We start from the raw sequence: 16,632 nt of genomic DNA, 5'->3' as shown, positions 1-16,632 counted from the left end.
CTGGAGCCAATTTAAAAGATAGAGGGATGCAACTGCTTGGAAAAGAAGGTAAGTTGCTCTGAGGATTGTAACCCAGTTGGCCAAGATGCCAAAGAACAGCACTGCCACAGATCTAGGAGCATCTCTACCCCATTCATCAGCTATGGTAGCTTCAAAGAAGTAATCCACCACAAGGCTTGAATGACTTTGAAGTGCACTGTATGCATGAGCACAAGGTTTGTTTTTTTTTGTTGTTTTGTTTTTGTTTGTTTACTTACCATAACATAGTAATGTCTGAAGAGCTTCAGCTTTGCTAGGTTAATGGCAGCTGTCAAAAGAACAAAAGTTCATCAGAAAATTAATCGAAATGAGAGTTTCTCCTGATGCTTGTCTACAAAGTAAGACTGTGACCAAAACTACGACTTGGGTAATTCCACACTAGAAGTTTTTTCCCCACAGCCTGCTGGGTGCTCTGAGGAATGCTAGTCTGGCTTGAATACATATTGGACAATCCCTAGACTGCGGTGAATGACCTCTTAAAAAGGCAATTCAATGAGATCACCTTTACACTAAATTTTACATATACACACACAACTTACAGCATAGAACCTTCCTCTAATGCTTATATGTTAACTACTCACTGTTGCCTTAGGACTGCCACAAGGGCCATGCTGCTTGACACTACCTCAAAGCTGCTCACATCAGCTGAAGGCAGAGAACATGTCAGGAAGTACTCGATAAAAGACAGAGGTTTTCTAGGAGGCAATCCTGCATCCAGGAACCATTGCATCTTGTTAAAAAACTCAGCTACTGTTCAACAGCTAAGCTGTATTCTCCATCACTCACTGCTCAGTCATAATTTACAAGTGGAATGGGGAGACATACTACCCAGTTCGCATGGCAAATGCATGTTTCAATCACAAACCCTGTGCGCTACGACCCCAGGCTAAGCTGCATTTATTGGACAGATTACATCAGCTCTTGAGGAACACGGCGCATATTCATGTGAATGAGCAGAGGTCAACACCAGATGGAGCAGCTGTCAGCTCTGGTTTAAGAGTCAGGTTTTAGAGGTGCAGCAGGATAACAGATACGGACTCCTGGTGGTTTTGTGACAACAGGAGAGGCAAAGAGTCCAAGATATGTTGACAGCATGCAGAGATGCAATTTAGAGCCAATGAACACATGTTGCCAGTTAGAAAACACTGCCACTCTCTTACTTGTATTCCCTCCAAGCCCTCCTTCTGTTTAAGGGAGATGGAAGTACAACACATGGCGCTTCAGTTTACCTGTGCTCCCTCACAGAAAACACCTGCTGCAAAAATCACATCCATAAAACACTGTGTGCATTTGCACATCAGATCTCTCCAAGGTTCACAACAATGCAAAATACAGTGTTATGCATCACAAAGAGAAGGACTAATGACTACAATAAAACGTTTCACTTTGTGGCAAAAACAGTGATACATTTCTTATGAAAAGGTAACGTCAGATGTACCACTCAAATTGTGTTGTATTTTCCCACTACATAAGTTCCAGTAAACACGGATCATTTTGTTACAAACCTACTTCATTTTATCTAGAAACCAAGTGTCACTTTCCTAAACTTAAAACACTTCCCCTGAAACATTACAGGTAAGCTATGGCCACCCTGAGACAGATACAAACCCTCCTCCAGTGGGCACAAGATCACCACAGCACCTGACTACCTGAAAGCATAAGGTGACTGGCAGGTGAATAAAACTCAGCTAAAAGTTGTTCTGATTTAGTACTGCCCAGCAGCATGTCAGTTAAGAGGAAGCGTAGCCTCAGCTCCAGAGGGAGCAAACCTTAAAAAAGGTGTTTTTTTTTTTTACCTTAAAAAGCAAACCTTATTTGGGAAGGAACACCAAATTTGCTTTCATGCAGCTAAAACTCGTTCCATGGCACACTTATCCGAACACCAGACAGGCTGCGATGGCTCTAGGAGAGTGTCCTTGTGGGGGCAATGTTATGGCACAAACTGTATGTCAAGAGCAACACTGGCTCTTGGTTTTGGGAGGATGTTTTCTTGTGGACTGCATATGAAACACTGAACATAGAATAGCACTGACTCTGCAACGTGGGGTTCTGGACTCCAGAACGCAGTGCCCAAGCTGTAGGCTCACATTTGAAGAGTATCTGCAGTCAAGCACAAAGAGCACTTCCCTGTGCAACAGATGCCAAGACTTGCAACTGCTAGAATTAAATCCTTGATAGCTAAATCGGCCCTGAGACATTACCTTGCTCACAAATGCTAGTTTCCCACATTTAAATAGCAAAAACATATGGATTTTCATAGGTCTAGTCCGCCACCAGATAGCTTAATGTTAGAAGTTTTCCATAATACAGTTAGAGAAAAATTAAAACATAAGTATGCAGAACTAACTCACTAAATCATGAAGCAGAGAGGCAGTGTTGTCCTATTTAAAGAATTACATTAAGTGTGACCATGAACATCTTGTGATTCACCACATATCGGTTTGTACAGAAAGATCTATTTTGAACTCAACGCATCCATCTCCAAGAACTGCTACCAACTGGTGCACTGACAGGCCACGAGAATTCCCAGGCTTTGTAGTTGAAGGAACACCAACTCAACAGCTGTGATTCAAACTGCCAGTCCATCAGTGTTTTAGTCAACAACCGAGTGAGCTGAGGAGTCATTTCTGTTGGATTCATGCAGCGCACAGGAGGAGGAAAGGATAGCGCAGCCAAAGATCTGGCTGCCAACTCAAGCATCACAATGCACTTCTCTCTCAACTGGTAGAGCCCAGCTCAAAATCTCACCTGCCCATCTGATAATCAATACCAAAGAGTCATAGTGTTATATCTAGATAACTGGAATGGCTAAGCATGGAAAAGAAGGGTGAGGGAAAAAAAAAAAAAGACAAACACCAAAAAAAAAGACTGCAGAGGCACCTTTGGAAGCTGGCTTGCTTGGTTATGACAGCCAGGTGCTCACCCGTAGTTAACAACTTCAGGAATGCTCCTCTCCACTGTCAGATTCTAGAGTCAGTATTAATGCACAGTTACAAAATTCCACCAGTTTTTCTAAACAGCTCAAAGTTACAGCACACACTCTTCTGAAGAAAGTCCAAAATCATCCTTGCTTGTCATCAGCAGCTTGTGAATTGTTTTTTCACAGGCTGAAGGTGCTTCAAGCGTTAATTCTTGAGTCTTGCTATACTGGACACTTTGAGACTTAGGCTGACCTAGCCTGGCAGCCCAGATACCACCAGCAACACTCCCAAGAGGGTAGGCCAGCAACTGTCACAACTTAAATCACCTGCAGCCCCAGCCTGCAAAACTGTGATAAAACAGCAATCACAGCATGCAGTAAAGGTTAGGTAATTTTATATTTTGAGCATGATAATCATTCAAGGAACAGTGCCTAAATGCAGAGCATAAGAAAAGAGACTCTCTACCAAACGTTTTACAAACTAATTCATACCTGCATTCCACCTCTTTCATAGACTAATGAAGATGAAAGCCATCCTCCAAGATAGACTTATAAATTCTATAACTTGCTTCTTAGTTTCCCCTCTTCATCACCACTTACTTTAACAGCTTATGCCTGCAACAGCCTGATCTGCACTGATCAAAACATAACATGCCACAGAATTTTGGAAATCAATCACTTTTTCATTTTGCTCCCTGTGCTAATTTCAAATGCTGAGGCAGTCTGTAAGACGGAGAAAAAAAGCCAGACAGCGACAGCCCTGCACACTATCAGACAATAGCTTTCTGATGAGTAAATCTGAACTTTTCAGAATATGTATGTAATAACAGAAAAGGACTGCAGATAAGGGCAAAAGGAGCTCAAATTCAGACAATACAGCATGCAAAGACAAACCATAATGTGTCTAGAGCAAGCAAAGTACAGCTAAGAGTATTTCCACAATGCACTGCATACTATACTAACGTGTACATTTGAGATGCAATCTGTGCCATGACCAAACAGTAAACAGAAGTCTTGTATCCCCCCACTCCCCAGCAATGAAGGCAGCATGCAGATTTAGACCTCAAAAAGCAGCTCCAGGAGTAACTCTGAGACATACAGCCCTATAATCTCTATGGCACTCTGCTTAAAAGCATTCCTACACCAGAAAGATGGGGTCAAGCAAACAGATACAGCAACTCTCCGTGTCATGCATTAGAAGGTGGCACTAGTTCATCTCGAATACTCTGAAGCACATTAGCCGTTTGGCACAGAAGTCCCCTGTCACAGTCAGAAGAAATTCCAAAGTCCTGGATAAGCAGCGTGTCTCCAACACGTAACTGCTATTTCAACCTTGGATACCTACATCCAGGACGCCTGGAAGCAGTACACTAGAACATAACAGGTCCATTTCATTTCTCAACTTGCATTTCTCAACATTTCCCAGCCCTCCTGTGCTATCCACTGAGGTCTTGACACTTAAATCACTAAGCTTTATCTCAAGGTTTTGAGATGTCCGTGTACTGCCTGGAGCATGTTTACCCTGCACTACCCCCTGCTCCTCGCCGGAGAGCTGCCGAGGTGTCTGAGCACAGGTCTGCACAGCCACCGCCTCCAGCGTCTGCTGAGCTCAGCTGAGCCCAGGGGGCTCTGCACCACGCAGGACCAGGCTCTTTGTTCACAGCATTTGTGGCGCAGAAGCAGGATGATGCCGAACGCAGCAAATGGTTTTTCCTGACATGGGGGCCAAGCATGAAAGCATTCATCATCATTTGCCCAGTGCACGGCACACAGGGGATGTTGTCTGGGAGCTATACGTTGCAATGTATTTCCCCTAGCACTGCTGCCAACTCTGCCATGCTGCAGTGCTTCGGGAAAATAGCTAACCGTTCGTGATCAGACTGCACCGAGCTTCACATCTCTCACCACACGCAGAGGTACAGGCAGAACAAAAGCTGCAGCGGTGTTTCCAGCCCTCCGTTCCTCCCTCAAACAACAGACAACATGACAGGTAAGAGTGGGTTGTGAGACTTCAGAGGTCCAGTGACCAAGAACTGAGTTTCAAGTAAGGAAGCTTACTATATCACGGTTCTCCTCCTTTTTCTCATAATGCCTCTGAACAAGGTAGTGGTAGTTGAGCAGCCCAAACGATTTAGCTTAGTTTGGCTCATTTCCTTAAATCTGCAAGCAAGACATTTGCAATGCAGATCCAGAAGCGGACAGAGAGCAGACTCCCTCTGAAAAATACGGTGACAGATCAGAAGAGCTAAGAACTCGCTTAAATCTGAAGGTGATGATTTTTTTAAAAGAAGCTCCTAAAATCCTATTTTCTACACGCATTTCGGTGCAGGACAAGCCTGTGTAGGTCAGGTATTTTGCTTCAGAGTTAAAGATCACCTTCAAAGGAATAAATAAATAAATAACCAACCAACCAGGCAGCTCAGACCCAGCTGTATCGCTGTGCCATGCCTATCTTTACCAGTGAACCACAACATCTGCGCTTGTGAGGTCATGCTGGTTACAGCTTTAGACCCATTCCTCTAGCTTTGCCACTTTAGGAAATCATTTTTAAACCATCAAGTTTAAATGAACATTAGCTAGTGACTCGAGAGCACTAGCAGTAGTTTTAACAAGCCTTTTATATAATTGTAGCTAGCTAATACAGAGGCCTACAGCGAGCACAGCTATAACAGACTGAATACTCGTAGGCAGGCCAGCTCGCTACTTCATTTCCATTCTAGTCAGACTGCAGTCACGACTGCACTTGACCCAAGGGAGTGCTATCTAATAAACAGGTTGTGAAGTAGCTGGAAGAGGACAAGACAAACAGTCAGGGAACACAAGCAGGATACTGAGCCATAAAGTCCTGGAGTCGTTAGTTCTGATGGACACAAGGAACCAAAAACAGTTTTCCTTAGATTTTCATCACCGGCTAAAAGGTCACCAGAAGACCCAGTGCCAGGAAAAACAGCTATTTCATTTTTAGTATCTAATTCCCCAAGACACCTTGTAAGTTAACAAAGCCTATGCAAGAGGAACAGTGAAAGCAGCCCTTGAGGTAATACTAGACAATAAATCCTAGCAAGCAATAGGCAGGCTGACCAGAACTCTGTCCACACAGGATTAAGACAACCCTAACCACAGGATAGATGGTGCAGCAGCTAAACTGCATATGAAAGGATCCAGAGGCTTTCACCACTTAAGGAGAAAACAGTCTTCACCTGTGGGGAAAAAAAGGGCTGATGAATTCAGAGGGCTATAGGACAGTCTGAGGGGCTACTACGTGTACCAGTGACTAGCTATAAGGATACAAGCAGTGCTTCTCAGATCACCATTTTCTTTTACCTCCTCTTTTACTGTCCATGTGACATAACACATCTTTCAGAATAAAAAGCCGAAAGCAATGCTTGGTTTTACTCAAATCAGGATCCCACCCATCACAGCGTCAGACGGGCAGGTCAGGAGCCTTTATGTTGAACATCCTTGATGTTGTCCACCTTAATTCTGTCCTTCACTCAGTATGTTTTGAAGTTAAACTCCATAGCACCACCTTGTGATAAAAACCACCAAGTGCAAGGTGAGCACAGGCTAATAATCACCTTAGGACATATCCGCATAAACATGCTGATGAGAAAACTACCAATGTTAATTCAAGGTAGATTAATGCTCACTTTTTGCATTGGTTTCTAGGGGTAAATAATATTTTTATCTCTTTTGTCTTACAGTCCCTCCAGAAACAATAGAATTAAAGGATAGGACTGGATTGAATGGATGTTTCAACAAAAGACCTTCTACAAATAAAGCCTTCAAGAAGAGTCAACCCCAAACGACAGAATACTGAAATGGCTGCCTGCTTCCTAGGAAGCCAGCGCTATGTTCCATGTGTGAACCCGCAGCCAAGTGAGGAACTAATCTGGAAGCAGTGAGAGGGCAAGGCAGGAAAAGCAAACACCACAAACGCCGTATTTGGGCTGACTTTCCATCCATCGTCTCACTCACCGCTACAATAAACATAACGTGACTTTACACAAGCAGCCCTTTAAATTGCTGTACAAACATGGACAAGCCAAGAGCTGCGTTACATTCAATGCCAATTTATGTTTTGTTTCCTACTGAGGTTTATTTCCCTTTGTCCAGGCAGGAACAGAATTCTGTAGAAATTAAATAAGGCTCACCATTAGTCAAAACGGACCCCCATTTCCAGAATTCGTTTCTAGATTGCTTCTGAACACCTGAGCCTGAGAACAAGGCAAAGCTGTCAGATGATTTGCTCTAGTTACCATGTCTAGCTTGAACACAGAGCTGTATGTGTATCAGGAAATAAGTCTCATGTATGAGTTCTGACAGTCAAAGCAATGCATGAAAAAGGGCATTTTCCAGAAGTTATTCCTAAAAGTCCACCAAGGAAAAGCAGCAAGGTAACAGTAACATTGTAGACTTATAGCTTTAGTTATGTATTTCAAAATCAACATTACACTGGAAATTTTGGCAATATCTTATGGCGTGTAGCATAGAACAGCAAGAAAATTATGATTACTTGCCTTTCCCATCTGTTGCTGAAGCCTCCTGTAAATGTCTTATTGACCTGAAAATTTAAAAAAGTAGAATAGCTATAATTTTCACACTCCCTTTTCACTGCAGCCCTCTAGAGCTCTTAACAGTTTTGTTAGCTCTCTATGGCCAGGCTATGCCCATATTTAACTGTGCCCTAGCATGTTTGGCACTGCATACATTTCACCCCCATCTCAAGCAGTTAGTTCAAGTATCTGCACCTCCTTGTGATTAAGAAAGCTAAATTGCTAAAACCTGCTTCAGCCTACAGAAAGCTTTGAGGGATGGCGGGAGCAAAGTGAGAAACTGGGGCATTTTCCAGCTTAACGCTTTCCACTTGTACAAGTGAGCTGAGCTACTATTCAGAGTGCTGCCAAGCATTTGGCATCTTACTGCTCTTTTAAGCTCTTTTCATTTAAAGACTTGATTACAGCTTACATGGCGACATAGGCAACTTATGTAACAGAAGCTACCCTGCAGGAATGGAAATTCGAGGGCCAAGTCTTAGTCACCTTGCTCATATGACTCAGCCCACCAGCTGCAGTGAGGCTGTCCAGATGAAAAGGGGCAGGATTTTGTGTCCTAGGCTTCACTGGCAGTTTATGTTGGTACCATGACAATGTAGGAGCACTGGTTGCACACTATATAAACAGCTACAGGACAGTTCACACAAATGCATCTGTTCTAACAGTTCTGTTACGGAAAGCAAGTTTTGTACTAGCGTATCGCTACACAGCACGCAAATTCTGCACATTATGCAGCTGAAGCTGTGGCTGTAAAAGTTCCCTTTACATAGGAAATCAGAATCTCTCTCCAATGAAGGTTATTATTCCTGTAGTTTTATTTACCCAACCCGAATGCTCTCCACCCAAATGCTCTCAGTGGGGGAAGTGTCAAGTGGGCAGTGCAAATTTCTCGGAAGACATTTCCCTGCCTTGGCAGAAGGCCACTAAGACTGGGTTTGGTCCTTACAGAGGAAAACTGGGAAGCTGAAACCCACCCCAGTGAGCCAAGGTGAAGCTTACTCTCATCTACTGAGCACCGTGTATCCGTTTATACACACACATATGCATCATCAAACAGTTTTTTCCAAAACACTCAGTAGTCGCACACTATAGAGTGAGGACATGTTTATTAGACAGACACATTCCTTCTGCATTTCAGAAAAAACACTAAAGATACTGGAGAAAAACAAGAATATTGTGTTTACTAACCAAGGAGCCAGAAGCTCCTTCATATCCTCTTTTAAATCCAGCTGTTTATCCAATTAAGACTAAAATGAATTTAGAATATAAACGTTCTGACAAACTGGCAAGCAGCAACAATAGCATTTATCTGAATTATCTGTGTTTTGGTTGGGTTTTATATAACCAACATTTTTCCTTGCCAAGTAGAGTGGAAGGAAGGGCAGGGAAATGTTCCCTGTGGGATTATTTCTTCTAAACAGTCAAGTAAATATGCAGCTACTCTGGCTGAAAGAAGCTCTGATCTCAGACAGCACTATTGTTTTAAATATAGTGGCCTACTTTCCAACCTCAGGCAGTAATGCAAAACCCTATTTTTCAACATAAGGGAATCAGCACTCTGCCAAGTTCCAAGCTTCAAAGGCACCTATAGCCTGTTGGCACTGTGCTGGCCATGCTTTTAAAATGCCCCCCACTTTAATTTATCCTTTTAATATATTTCCAAAGCAAGCATCCTCCACAACATTGGACTGAAGTGTTAAAGTTTAATTAAAGTGTTAAAGTGTTAAAGTTTAATTAACAGAAGACTTGACTCCACAAAGGACAGACATTTACTTCTTTGCTTTAGTAGCATCTTAACCTTTAGCAGCCCATAAGCATTAGCTGAGAAGCAGCCCAAGCCATCAGTGCTCAGAAACCATACATCACGCACAGTGACTCACCATACCACTGGAAATAGGATGGCACCACAACACAGCAGGTCTACCAGGAAGAGGATTTCTTTCCACAGCCCATATTCAGTTGTTCCCTCTTCGGTCGACTCTATGATAATGTATGCCACGTTTGCCAGCACCTACAGGACAAAAGGTGCTTAATGGCTTCAGAAGCTTTCCAAAGAGAGATTAGACGTGGGCTGCCAACCCGGTAAAAGCTGTCCCACAGTTGCAGAAAGAGGCTATTCGGTAACATCAATTATTCTTCTGCAGCTCTATGTCAAAAATAACACGTTCAGAAGCATCTTCACAGGATTCACAGAAATAACTGACTGGAATTAAGTTCTGCTGACATTCAGGATGTAGCCCTTTTTGCTACATAATATGCTGAACCTACTGTACCAGTAGAGATAAAAAAAATGAACAAAATTCCCTTTTATTATTTTTTTACAATACCAAAACAGGAGTCTGCATACACTTAGATAGCAAACAGTCTAATCACATTATCCTAAGTCAAGTCAATAATTCAAACTGGTCATTCACAGCATTTTGTACTCCATACCCAAGCTCTACAAGAACCTCAGACACTAAGTATATACTTCTGATTTTGCAGCTGGGCAACAGATTCCATCTTGGAAAGCAGAAAGACTATTCTATCTACAACAGCAAATAGAATTGCTCTCTTCCTTTATTCTTCAGCTGCTCGAGTAGGACATAAGCTCTGATTGCTTTGAACATACTGGGAAAATTTCCCTCAGACGCAATGGGCCTACAAGTCTCAATTTTTCCCTCTCCTTAAACCCATTCAGCAAGCATTTCAGAAGTGACAGCTTTCACTTAATAACTCTGCTGAGTAATTTAGTACTGTTTTGCAGCCCAAGTTTTGTCCCAGCGTGCCTATACCTACATTACAGCTACTTGATGCTTACTGACACTATTCGATAACCATTATCTCATACTTGGTATGAGGAGAAAAATGAGGAAAATTATAGAAATAACTTCTGGCCCTTCCACAGCTTCCAGAACACTCTAAACTCAACTTATATTGTAACCAAGAGACTTATACAAGAAGTAACTGTGATATTCTGTGTAGCATTCACAGTCCGCTACAGTTTCCACAAGCTGCTCTCTCACAATACAGTAAGTATTGACACAGTTCAGTCCTCACCTGAAGCGGGATGACAATCATGAATATTTTTTTGTCTTTATCTGAAAGGATGTGTTTAATGAAAGCCCAGCCAGTTCCAATGAGAGCAATAGTGATGAACAGAAGAGCACCTTTCAGTCTGAAAGAGAAGCAGATAGGGCAAGGAGATTATTTTGTACTTCTGCCTGCGTCCTCTCTCCTACAGACAGTAAAGCCACAAACCCAAATAAATGCCTTGCTTTTTGTAAGTCTGGCAAATGCTTATCCTACAAGAGTGAAGCAGATGTATTTGCTTACAACTGTGCACCACACAGCAACATTACCCTTCATTCACAACTGTCAATATAAGCAATCTTTTCCTGGGGGAGTCATCCATTTACCATCATGAACAGGAGAAAACACTGGCAGCTGCACCCTCTTACTATTCACACCAAGAGCAAATTAGATACTTGAATATTACTATGAATAAAGAATAGCAAAGCATTTCTCCTTTTACTCCTTTACCCACAAAGTACCAATTCTCTGCAGCTGCCCTCTGCAAGTAGAGCTTTCCCCTTTACACAGGGCTGACTGTTGTCTTGTCACTCAGACAGTAGTACAAAAGGATCAGCAATTTCCCTGTTTTCTTTGGAGGAAGGGGGATGGCCACACCACAAATTCAGTTTCATTGTTTGAATCTACCAAATCGATCTTCTGATATACTTACAGGTGAGTGATGTAATAGACAACAGCCCAGCCTTCAATAGGAAATCCCTGAGAAGAAATGTAGTGATAGTCGATCTGGAAGCAGAAAATACAGTATGTTGCTTTATAATCCTCTCATCAGCACCCCACCCATGGCTATAAAATAGGTCTGCTCTCGCAGCCATTTCAAGTTTCATTCTCCATCAGCATGTACAAACTCATCCCTTCCACAATTTAGAGGATGCTTCCTCCCAACACATTCTAGTTTTGTTTATTACCAATCAGGTCATCTCCATTTGCTATATTTCCTAAGCATTAGTGAATCATTTTATACAATCTACATCCTTCCTACATAGCCTCTACACTTAATTACAGTTAAACAATTGCATATATAGCTTATTAATTCATTGCTCAAGTTCAGTTGCATTAGGGAACTAGAGGCTCCCTAGTTTTACTTTCATTTGGAAACAAGATTCAAACCAGTAGACTCCAAAATTTTTGTAGGTATTATCCTTGTATGACCTTGATGGCGGAGATCATGACTGGCACTAACATTGGAAGATTAAATGTTTGTCATTATCTTTGTTAATGATATCTTTCAGCGGAAAGGCAAAGTCAATACAATTCAACAGAGACATTATGTACTGAATGTGTTAAAGCTTGTAGTGTTAGGTCTGTCGTGGTATGCCATACTACGTCAGCTGAAGAAGCAGCCCTCAATTTTACAGACATCAATCAAGGCCAACCATTCATTAACATTTACTGTTAAGACATGTAGCTGGAGCTGTACCATTACTCGAGCTTCCAAGCCAGCCTCAGATGGCTGAAGCATTAGAATTCATGGAACTCATTCAAGCCTCCCATGTATGCTTGCTGCTTCCCCTTTTCAGGCCACGATCTCAATTGTATTTGAAGTCACAATGTGCTGATGAAAATTGAATCGCTTCCACCACACAGCTGTGGTTCAGTATCAACACTCCAATACGAAAGACATTTCTCTCCCCCTTCCCTTCTCTTTCCCACCCCCCTTGATGCAAATTCCTCTAACATCATGCCCTGAATTCCACATTTCTAATTCCCAGCTGAACAGCTTAGCGAATAAGTTATACATACTGCATGGAAGACCAAGGACAGAGATTTTGTGAAAGGGAGGGCTGCCATTAGCCAGTGAATCTTAAAGACATCATTTCTGTGAAGAAAAAGAACTATCAGTTAAAGGCCAGCAGTAAAAAATCTGTTTCTGCAAGGATATTTTCTTTATCCTAAGTGTCAAAGTAACTCCCAGCAGGAGCTGACTGTTAGCGTAGAGGGACTCTTTTTAATGCTGCAGTCGGAACTTCTGCAGCATCCTGAATAACATTTTAACTACATGTTCTACTATTACTTTTTAATTAGTTAAAAACGGTAGTTCATAGTTATGATCTATACGTACCAGATGTATGTTAGAAAATTACTGAATACGATTCCAATGGTATCACAACTGCCACCCCACCCCTCAAAGTCACTAAACCACACCACCAAATGAACTTCAGATCACCAAATAATCAGATCACCAAGTGAACTTCAGACTACCAGATCATCAGATCACCTATTGAACTTCAGACTACCAAATCATCACATCACCTACCGAACTTCAAATCAAGTCCGAGGGTCCAAGCTGCTCCTGGCTTCTGATGTTATGTTTTAACGAGTAAGAAGCACAGCCCATGGCGAGGAATTCCTACCACTTTGTCTATAATCGAAGTGTTTATGGCTCCCCTCTGCCATTCCCCATAAGAAAACGATTATTAAAGATTTCTTGTTATGTAGTGTTACTTTCAAATAGTATTCTCTGTTGTCCACTACAGGAATTTCCTGTGTAAGTTTTGCCACAATATATTAAAATACGCATACTCCACGCATAACCTCCTAACATAAGACTTGATAACTTTTGAACAATGGTCTCCTACAACAACACTGATTAACTGTTGCATCTAGAAGCAGTATTAGGTACAAAGCATTGAGCAAGATTCAGAATTTTAAGTGATTAAATCTGAATTGGGTATAATAAGAGGAGGAAGAAAATTAAACAAGGTAGGTCCGTACTTGTCACTGATGCAGCATCAGTTTGCTTACCTGCGTTTACGAAGTACGTGGATCCACACAGTCCCAGACAGGAAAAAGAAGAGTGCCATGGAAATGTAAAGTTTTGGCAGTGGAATCTCACCCGCTGAGAGGTAGCTTTCAGGATTCTTTTCCGTAATTTCTATCTGAATATTAAAGGTGTGTTATGCGTACAATTGAAAACAGATTTGGCTAAAGCACTGTGAACTTTAACTGTTAACTCAAACAGATACACTCATCTAAAATTAGCCTTTCTGAAGTAGTAATTTATGAAACAAAAAAAATATAATCAGCTCTTCATCCTCAAGCATCTCAAGATATTTTTCAATATTTTTCAAATTGCACCTGTAATTTCCCTGAAAAGCAGAAAAGGACAGTCATTCCCTTCTGGTGCTTCAGTTATGCAACGTAATTCAGAGAGAAAGTAATTTTCCCAAAGAACAGTTGCTCTATACACCAAATTTCACATTTGATTCAGTAACAGTATCTACACAACCTTGTGTGAACAAGCAGGGTTTTAGCACAGTCCTGATTTCAGGTGAGCAGAGAGTCACACCTAGCTGCAAGAACTCTTAGGTTTACTACAGTGGATTTCTTCACGTGTCAAGAGAAAAGAAGTACTCTGCTGCAAGGCTATTACCTTGTGACTGAAAAAACAGCAGCTTTAACATCTTATTTACATCCCAAAAAGGCTTGCTTATGTGTGCTAGGACTTCCTTAAAATAATGTACCAAGACTAATTTGCAGCACTGAAAATATTGTGCATCTCTGGATACAACTATGTAGGCCAGTTATCCAGGTTTTCTTCTCTTTCCAACTTCTTCAGGGGCTCAAAGCAACAAATTGCAATTAAAAGACTTGGCCTTCTAAACATACAACATTAGAAGGAGATTTAAAGCAGCTTAGTCCAAGTGAAATTAGGGCTACTAAGGTCTATCACCTACACGTTCCCTTGCTGTAGCATTAGCACAGCCACATTAACGAGCAGTTCAGGGGCCTGACCCGAGAGTTACCTTAGTCAATGAGAGGATTCATTACAAAATAGGTTATATTAAATTCATTACAGCAGCATGGAAGGCAGTATAAGCACAAGAAAGGGAAAAAATGGAAAGCCCACACTGTTCTAATAATCTCTGGCTCAAGACCACATAGAATTGAACCCTTGAATGATAAAAGAGATAGGATATGTGCTATGAAATATTACCCTTAAGGGTGTTCACCTAACACTGTAAAAATGCATCCTGATTTAGGCCATTAAAAGCAAAAAACCATGAATTCACAAATACCAACAATTCAGATTGCATCAACAGCCTTAATATCTGTAACTGTTTAGAGAAAAAAAAATGTGATTTTTGAGAGTAACAAAACACGAACAGCTGTTTTAGCTCTCATCTCATTACAGCATCTAGTCACAACTGTGTACACTGAACCAATCCCACATGCAGTCTTCGGATTTCCAAACATTTCTCTAAAAGTAGTATTTTAATTCTTCTTACTGTAGTTGCTGCCTTCAGAAACGCCACTACAGAGATTAAACGCACAGCTCTGAATCACTTCCCACCCCAGACACACACTCACATACCGCATGTGCTTGGTATACAAGCTAGACTAAAACACACAGCTTTCAATTCTAAGTGAATGAGTTAATTATACTTTAGAAGCTATACTCACATCAAGACTAAATAGCTGCTGATTATTGTTAGGCTGCCCCTTTTCACCAACGCATTTATGGAAATACAGGCTGTAGAGACCTTCTTGGTTATCAGAGCTGATGTTAAAAAAAAACTGAAAACAAAGAATAGGAAAGTCAGCATTGTTCTCATTCACAACAGGGTTGCATTGTTAAGAAGCCATCTCTACTGGGGCCAGAAAAGTCATTTTGGTTCAGTTGGTTCTTTTCTGCCAACATACTGTTCTGAGGATACCTGCGTATCTGCACGTTTCAACAGTATTCCAGATACAGAATCACTATTGCTGTGCACTCTGGAAACCCAGGACATTTGGACATCAGTGTTTAAGTCAGTTCAACACAAAAAATAACAGGAAGTATCCTCTATTTAACATGGTGAAGCACAGAATTTTGATCATGCTTGCCCTAATGCATAAGAAGCTGTTCTGCTCCCACCACAACCACACAAATTTTCACAGCTATGCAAATTTGCTCTGTTTCACATTACGATCTAAAATACACTTGTTTTATAGTAACCAACAATGACAAATGAATCAGTGTACCGAAACAAAGCATTAATCTGGTTTCATGCAGAGCAGCTGTCCCTTAAGTGAATCATCAGACAGGTCACAGCTATTTGTTGTTAGAAATCTGCATGCACTAGCCAAATCCCAGTAAATGCTAAGGCTTTAACAGACCAAATACTTGGATATGCCAAGGCTCACTGACTATCGTATTTAGTTGAACTGCAAAGAGTTTAAAATCAGTCCCCACACTTTATGAATGATGAGCTTTCTGGCATTTATTTCAAGAAGAGTCCATCTCAAACTTACAAAGCTACTGAAGAGGCTCTGTACCAAGGGAACAGGCACTACAATAAGGAGCAGCAGACTTTTCACAAAGTAGTACGTCAAAGGAACCGTCTGTACACATTAAGACTAGACAATGGCAGAAGCCCTACCTGAAACGAGAAAGTTCCTCCGTCGTTGCGAACACGATGCTCTTGTTCTATTATGCTCTGGGAAAAGGAAAATAGACACAAATTTCTAGGCAGGTACCTACTACATCTGGTTACATCATCCAGACAATCAGAACTGCCTCCTGTACATTTACAGTGGAAGCTGAGAGCAACAGAATACTCCTTTCAACTTTCTGGCCATACTTATATTGTAATGTTTTGCTATTTTTTTTCTGAATGAGAACAGCAGATTCTTACCTGAGAGGTTGTTGTACTTCGTTCGGACTTCTTATCTAGAGATAAAAGTATTAATGGTACGTTTAGAGTGTTTGCATTTAGACAGCCTCATAAACTACCACCTTTTACACATTGCCAATACCTTACTCAAATATTCCTACACTCACCTGCGTGGCAGTTTCCACAATGATCATCAGAGATTCTTCCCCAACCCCTCCTTACTTTCCCAGGACTCTTCCCTCCACTACCATTCATTCTGGATGCATCCTTAAATGTTAAGGCAGGCTTCCCTACTCCTACACCTTCCCCAAAACCCTGCCCAAACTTTCCACCCCCTCCAGCTACAGGGATGCAGGAGGCAGATAGCATATACTGGATTCAGGCTACAGCTTTGTTTCATACACTCTACAACTACATGACTTTAATGTTACCACTGATTAGCCTCAAT

The 16,632-nt window shown here is 41.4% G+C and overlaps 1 protein-coding gene across 3 annotated transcripts in view; it reads right to left on the bottom strand.

Moving 5' to 3' along the window:
• The window catches only part of GPR107 (G protein-coupled receptor 107), a gene marked incomplete at its 3' end in the record, with an annotated part of 38,212 nt that overhangs the window by 13,764 nt on the left and 7,816 nt on the right, over nucleotides 1-16,632 (bottom strand). For 2 of the 3 annotated variants that reach the window (XM_083807992.1, XM_083807993.1), the window contains exons 6-15: nucleotides 16,206-16,240; nucleotides 15,951-16,007; nucleotides 14,992-15,105; nucleotides 13,333-13,466; nucleotides 12,331-12,406; nucleotides 11,240-11,313; nucleotides 10,555-10,672; nucleotides 9,396-9,526; nucleotides 7,480-7,523; nucleotides 258-307 (exon numbers count right to left, since the gene is read on the bottom strand). In XM_083807992.1, coding sequence (XP_083664118.1) covers nucleotides 258-307; nucleotides 7,480-7,523; nucleotides 9,396-9,526; nucleotides 10,555-10,672; nucleotides 11,240-11,313; nucleotides 12,331-12,406; nucleotides 13,333-13,466; nucleotides 14,992-15,105; nucleotides 15,951-16,007; nucleotides 16,206-16,240 — 833 coding nt within the window. Of the gene's footprint in view, nucleotides 1-257; nucleotides 308-7,113; nucleotides 7,177-7,479; nucleotides 7,524-9,395; nucleotides 9,527-10,554; nucleotides 10,673-11,239; nucleotides 11,314-12,330; nucleotides 12,407-13,332; nucleotides 13,467-14,991; nucleotides 15,106-15,950; nucleotides 16,008-16,205; nucleotides 16,241-16,632 lie in introns of all 3 variants that reach the window. The other variant, XM_083807991.1, reaches the window with a different exon arrangement.

This window comes from Anser anser (genome assembly GCF_964211835.1).
Source record: "Anser anser genome assembly, chromosome: 21".
Classification (NCBI taxonomy): Eukaryota; Metazoa; Chordata; class Aves; order Anseriformes; family Anatidae; genus Anser; species Anser anser.
This window is presented reverse-complemented; position numbering and strand designations above follow the sequence as displayed.